Genomic DNA, 6,616 nt, shown 5'->3' on the forward strand with positions numbered 1-6,616 from the left:
GATTAATTCAAAACTAGGCAAAGTTAGGTAGGTCATTGGGTTAAGATTTTGCAAGCGAAATATGCCCCGAAGTAGGATGAGGTAGCACGAAGTGCCTTAAAAAAAGAGACCCAGATTGTGGGGTCCAGGGGTGGAAGCGCTCATTAATTTCACTATATAGGAATAGTAGAGGTTGAGAGGAATCCATCGATACCACTTTTGTGGTATTTCGTAACGCGGCGTTATTCGGAAAATTTACCGCCTTTTTTTTTACTTTATTCGTGACTAAATTCTGCAGAAAACTATATATTGTGGTGTCATCTATGTGACTGCGTCAATTCGCCATATTTCATTTATATTAGTCAAGCTAATAATTCGTTTCTTTTAACTGTTTATAACTGCTTGCCCCTATACGCAGTTATTTTAGTACAATTATTAAGTTAATCTATATTCAGTCTTTAGGATATTGCCTAGTATCATTCCGGTATTTCCGCCTCCACATCCATTTTAGATTAATTTTATTGGGGCGACATCAACCCCGATTTCTAAGTTGATTCGTTTCGCTATCTATCTATTTTTATTGTGTTAGTTAAGGTCCCTTTTGCTACTGTTTGTATACCATCGGATATTTCTATGTATATATATGTCACATCTTGAACGGTGTCTAAGAGTGAACGTCTGTGGAGCAAAGGCCAACAACTATAAAGTTCATTTATTTTTACATGTATTGTTATGCCTTCAGCTAACCAACCTAATTATTATTTATAGATGGGTTATCATTATCATTTCAATTAATTAGGTTTCCTTTCCAAGGACGCATTAAACATGTAAACAAATGGCCCCAAAATCGAAGGCAAAACAGAAACAAACTATGTTGGTTTCGTAACTTTAATATAATCCCTTAGAAATTAACAAGACTTTGAGAACTACCACCCAACATAGTAAATGAAAGAAAATGTGAGCTTGAGTAATATCAAAACAACTTAGAACAATACTTAATAGTACAAGACATCCTAGGACACCAGCTCGAACCTTACCTCCACCATGTCCAGCACACAACTGAGATATCGTGAAAACAAAGAAATCCATAGAACATGGGAAATGGGGTAACTGAAAGAAAATAATTATTGTGGCCCAAACATACCACATGTCAAAGAGATCATACATGACACCTCCCCCTTTAAGAGAAAAACATAAGCTTTTTATCAAATACTTATACAGAATAATAAATTTAAACACTATACATGGAATGTTTGGTTACATCGGGGCACGAGATAGTGCATCAGCAATAACATTATCACAACCTCTGATATGTTTAATTTCCAAATTATATGGTTGAATTGCCAAACACCATCTAGTTAATCTTTGGTTTTTGTTTTTCATTTTGGTTACAAACGTCAAGGGATTGTGATCACTATATACAATGATTTTACAATTGCTTTGTCCAAGATAAACATCAAATTTTTCAAGTGCAATCAACAAAGCAAGAGCTTCCTTTTCAATGGTTGAGTAGCTACGTTGGTGAGCCTTAAACTTAGTAGATGAATAACAAATAGGATGCAATACACCATTTACTTCTTGCATTAACACTGCACCGGTTGCATAATCACTAGCATCAATTTGAAGCATGAATGGTTTACTAAAATCAGGACCCTTGAGAACAGGTTTAGACATTAATATCCTCTTAACTTTTACAAATGCTTCTTGACATTTTTCACACCAAATAAATTTCCTTTTAGGGCTGACTAAATCTGACAATGGAGCAATAACATCAGAAAAGTTAGGACAGAATCTCCTATAGTATCCTGTCATTCCAATGAACCTTAACACTTCTTTCTTATTTGTGGGCACAGGAAAATTATCAATTGCAATCACTTTAGCTTCAACAGGAGACACATTTCCATTACCAACCACATGTCCTAAGAAAGTTAGATTACAATGACCAAATTCACTCTTGACTAGGTTAATTGTTAGATGTGCTCCTCTTAACCTCTTGAACAAACACGTTAGAGTATCCATGTGGGTTTTCCAATCATCCGTGAAGACTACAATATCATCAATATATCCCCTTACATTTGGCAATTCCCTAATTATATCAGATATTAACCTTTGGAAAGTACATGGTGCATTACGCAAACCAAAAGGCATTACCTTGTACTGGTACAAACCATCTGGAGTTACAAAAGCACTGATTGTCTTCGCTCTTTCAGTTAATGGAACCTGGTAATAACCTTTTAAGAGATCAATTTTAGACAAATAGGTTGCATCTCCAAGTGCATCAATAATATCATCTATTCGAGGAAGAGGGAATGAGTCACTCCTAGTGTGTGCATTAACTTTACGGTAATCAGTACACATTCGCATGGTACCATCAGACTTTGGAACTAGCACACAAGGAGAAGCCCATTCACTCTTACTTCTTTCAATTAAATCATGATCCAACAGAAACTTTACTTCTTCCTTTAATATATCTCTTTTCTTAGGGGAAACCCTATATGGAGCTTGCTTAATAGGACAAGTACCATCATTAAGAACAATGTCATGTTCTACTACAGGACTAGGATTAGGAACATCAGAACATAAATCTACAAAATCATGCAAAAGTTTAACCACATCATGACTTACATCTGATCTTAAATGTGAAATTTTATCATTCATATTATTCAGAACATCAGAATTGCACAACTTAACATCAAAGTTAACATCAAATTCAAAATCCACAGTGTTATCAGGAACAGCTACTTGACACATAACACTACCTTTGTTTAAAGGTTCTTCCACATCTTCACCTCTAGGAATGTATTGCTTCAGCAGATTCACATGAACAGTTCTCTGTATTTTACGCCTTCCTGGAGTAGAAATAACATAGTTTAGGTCACCTTGTTTATCAATTACAGTAAACGGTCCTTGATATTTGGCTTGCAAAGGAAATTTTCTTGTTGGTAAAAAGAACAAAACTTTGTTGCCAATACTAAACTTTCTGTCCACAGACTTTGTATCATACTGTACTTTCATTTTATTCTGAGACACCGCTAAATTTCTACTTGCAAACTCTTGAACAAGTTTCAGTCGATCTTTCAGTTTAGACACATACTCAGTAAGTTCAACATCATTTTCCATATCTACCCAGCTATCAAACAAGAGCTTCAGTGGACCTCTCACTTCTTTACCAAACAACAGCTCATTAGGTGAACATCCAAGACTTTCCTGCCTAGAACTCCGTAAAGCATACAGTACAAGAGGAATCCCCTCATCCCAGTCTTTACAATTCTCCAAACAAAACTTGGTGAGCATAGACTTAATTGTTTGATGAGATCTTTCAAGAGCCCCTTGACTCTGTGGGTGATAACTAGAAGCTAAATGCTGTTTAATGCCTAAGGTAGACATGACTTCCGTAAACATTTTGGATGTAAAGTTTGAACCTTGATCTGATTGAACAATTTCAGGAAGACCAAACTGAGTAAAGAACTTGAGAAGTGCTGGAACTATGGTTTTAGACATTATACTTCTCAGCGGAATAGCTTCTGGATATCGAGTTGCGGCATCCATTATAGTCAATAAATACTGCTGTCCCTTTTTAGTTTTCTCCAAAGGACCTACACAGTCAATTATTACTCTGTGGAATGGTTCGGGAACAACAGGTATTGGCTGCAATGGTGCTTTTGGTATTACCTGATTTGGCTTGCCTGCTATCTGACAAACATGGCAGGACTTACAAAACTTTGCAACATCGGAATAAATATTTGGCCAAAAGAAATACTTCAAAATCTTATACAAGGTCTTCTTCACTACCGTATGACAACCCATGTGATCATGTGACAAACTAAGAACCTTATCCCTATAACACTTCGGAACAACAATTTGATGAACCACATGCCATGGCTCATCCTTAGAAACATCAGGAGGTCTAAATTTACGCATAAGGATACCAGACTTGACATAAAAACACACAGCTTCATCAGCAACATCAACTTCAGGTACAGCTTTATTAAACAAATCAACTAAAGTATCATCCAGTTTCTGAGATTCAATCAACATACTACGAGTTACTGGAATATTACTCAAATCCTCTGAACTACCAGCAGACTTCAAACCAAAATCACCGGTTAACTGCTTGCTAGATTCCTCAAACAGATCACCCAAACCAAGACTAACCTCAGGTTCCACAACAGTCTTGTCAGCAGGCTCCTCTGCATCCACAACAGAATCTTTACGAACCTTCCTTGCTTGACTCCTAGTAATCGCACAAGAGGGAAACAACGCAGGGTTTTGCTCTTTCAATTGCACTGCAGGATCAAAAGTCAAAGGATTATCACACAGAATAGGGTCAGGTACCACACAAGCCCCAGCAATATCATTTGCCAACAAAAATGTGACTCCCTTAACAGGTAACTCATCCTTCACAGCAACAGTTACATATTTAGAAAATGTTCTAGCCCTTAGATAGAGTCTACATAATGGTACAGTGGCACAGTCATTCATACCCTTAATAACCACTGACTCCTTCGTATACAGCTCGTCAATGTCAGGAACAACACTCCTTTTCACTGCACTCAAGTTAGCAGCTGTATCACGAAGAATAGTCACAGGAACAGCAGGGCCATCATCAGATGCTGATACACTACCTTCAAACATGAATGGTTGATACAAATCATCCCCAGTCATCATGCCAAAATTACTCATCTCTGCAGGTTGAACAATAAAATTAGCAACAGGTTTAGATTCATTCGTTGCAGCTTCCTCCTTTCTCCGCAACTTAAGACAGTCTGCAAGTTTATGTCCTGGTTTCTTACAATAATGACAAATAATAACACTAGCTTTACCAGTACGCTTGACATCATGACTAACTGGTTTATCATTCTTACTACCAGAATCATAAACATAAGGCTTACCAATATTTTGAGTTGTGTTGTGGACAGGGTTATTCTTTTTGTTAACCTTATGAAGCAAACTATAATTCTCAGCTAAATATGCTGCTCTATCCAAAGTCTTTACTTCCTTCTCATTCAAGTAAACTTTAATATCATGAGGCAAGGTCTTTAAGTATTGTTCCAATATTACAAGCTCACATAGTGCATCAAATGTCTTTACACCACTTGACTCAATCCACCTATTACACAGCTTTCTTAAAGTATGAGCATAATCAATATAGGTTTCATGCATTCCTTTGGCTGAGTTCCGAAACTTTGCTTGATAGCATTCAGGAGTTAACTCATATGCATGGAGAATATTCTCTTTCAATATACTGTAATCTTGCTTTTGTTCACTGGTTAGAGCAAGGTAAGTGGAGCGCCCTTTTCCCTTAAAGGCAGTTTGGGAGAGGATGGGCCAAAACTTTTTAGGCCAATTCAAATGCTTAGCCGTGTCCTCAAATTGAAGGAAAAATTCGGCAGCATCATTTTCATCAAACTGAGGAATGAACTTGGTGCATTTGTGGACATCAAATGATTGTTCACCAATGAGGCCAAGGTCAGCCTTCTTGTCCAGCAAAGCCAGTTGGAATTTCCTCTCCTCCTCCCTATCCTTTAACCTTTCTCTTTCCACTTCCAACTCCAATTCCCTGAGTGACCTTGTGTCACCAGTACTACTTTCATCTGCACACAAACATAGAGCATCCTCCTCAAGGACATCTAAAGCAATGAGTCCCTTAACAACAGCATCTTTGATCAAGAATTTCTTCCAGCATTTCTTTACAGGAACATTATATCCCTCAGCCAAAGTTATCCAATCCACTTTAGTCAACTTAAAATCTTTCAAATACTTAAGTGATGGATTAACAGCAAATTCTTTAATATTGAACGACATGGTGTAAAACTTTTAAAGCACTAATCAAAATACTGTATTTTAAAATATTTAGCAAAAGAAAGTATTCACTTAGTTTCAGTTTCACAAAGATCTAGTTTAACCTACCAGTAATTTGTTTATATTTCATAATTCCGGTCAGGCCCCCATTTTCTGTTATGCCTTCAGCTAACCAACCTAATTATTATTTATAGATGGGTTATCATTATCATTTCAATTAATTAGGTTTCCTTTCCAAGGACGCATTAAACATGTAAACAAATGGCCCCAAAATCGAAGGCAAAACAGAAACAAACTATGTTGGTTTCGTAACTTTAATATAATCCCTTAGAAATTAACAAGACTTTGAGAACTACCACCCAACATAGTAAATGAAAGAAAATGTGAGCTTGAGTAATATCAAAACAACTTAGAACAATACTTAATAGTACAAGACATCCTAGGACACCAGCTCGAACCTTACCTCCACCATGTCCAGCACACAACTGAGATATCGTGAAAACAAAGAAATCCATAGAACATGGGAAATGGGGTAACTGAAAGAAAATAATTATTGTGGCCCAAACATACCACATGTCAAAGAGATCATACATGACAGTATGTCAATTATTCTGTTATTTAATGATTACGGTATTTCTGCACATAATAAACGAAATTACCTGTGAAGTGTTTCTGAATCATATGTTTTAAATACCGAGTGAATGATTATTATTTTAAAGTTTGTATATTCATTTTAAATCATTTTAATTTGTTTCTCATTGTGGATACTTTGGCTGAAGGAGGATACGAAATACTTTACCTTAAAACTGGAAAAAAAAGTATTAATCTGAATATT

General features: G+C 36.3%; 1 protein-coding gene across 1 annotated transcript; it reads right to left on the minus strand.

Annotated features, from left to right (window-relative positions):
• Window positions 1-694: 694 nt before the first annotated feature.
• On the minus strand, window positions 695-6,391 carry LOC147466274 (uncharacterized). The gene has a single exon (XM_086535707.1). It carries the CDS (start codon window positions 5,782-5,784, stop codon window positions 1,237-1,239), a length of 4,548 nt encoding a protein of 1,515 aa, XP_086391833.1. The 5' UTR covers window positions 5,785-6,391; the 3' UTR covers window positions 695-1,236.
• Between the last annotated feature and the right edge of the window lie 225 nt (window positions 6,392-6,616).

The sequence above is a fragment of the Penaeus japonicus genome, unplaced genomic scaffold (assembly GCF_977035675.1).
Source record: "Penaeus japonicus unplaced genomic scaffold, GWHDUDI00000001_assembly GWHDUDI00002283, whole genome shotgun sequence".
Taxonomy (NCBI): Eukaryota; Metazoa; Arthropoda; class Malacostraca; order Decapoda; family Penaeidae; genus Penaeus; species Penaeus japonicus.

Coding starts and splice junctions, on each gene's coding strand:
- LOC147466274 (XM_086535707.1), bottom strand. CDS start 5,784: ATGTCGTTCAATATTAAAGAATTTGCTGTTAATCCATCACTTAAGTAT.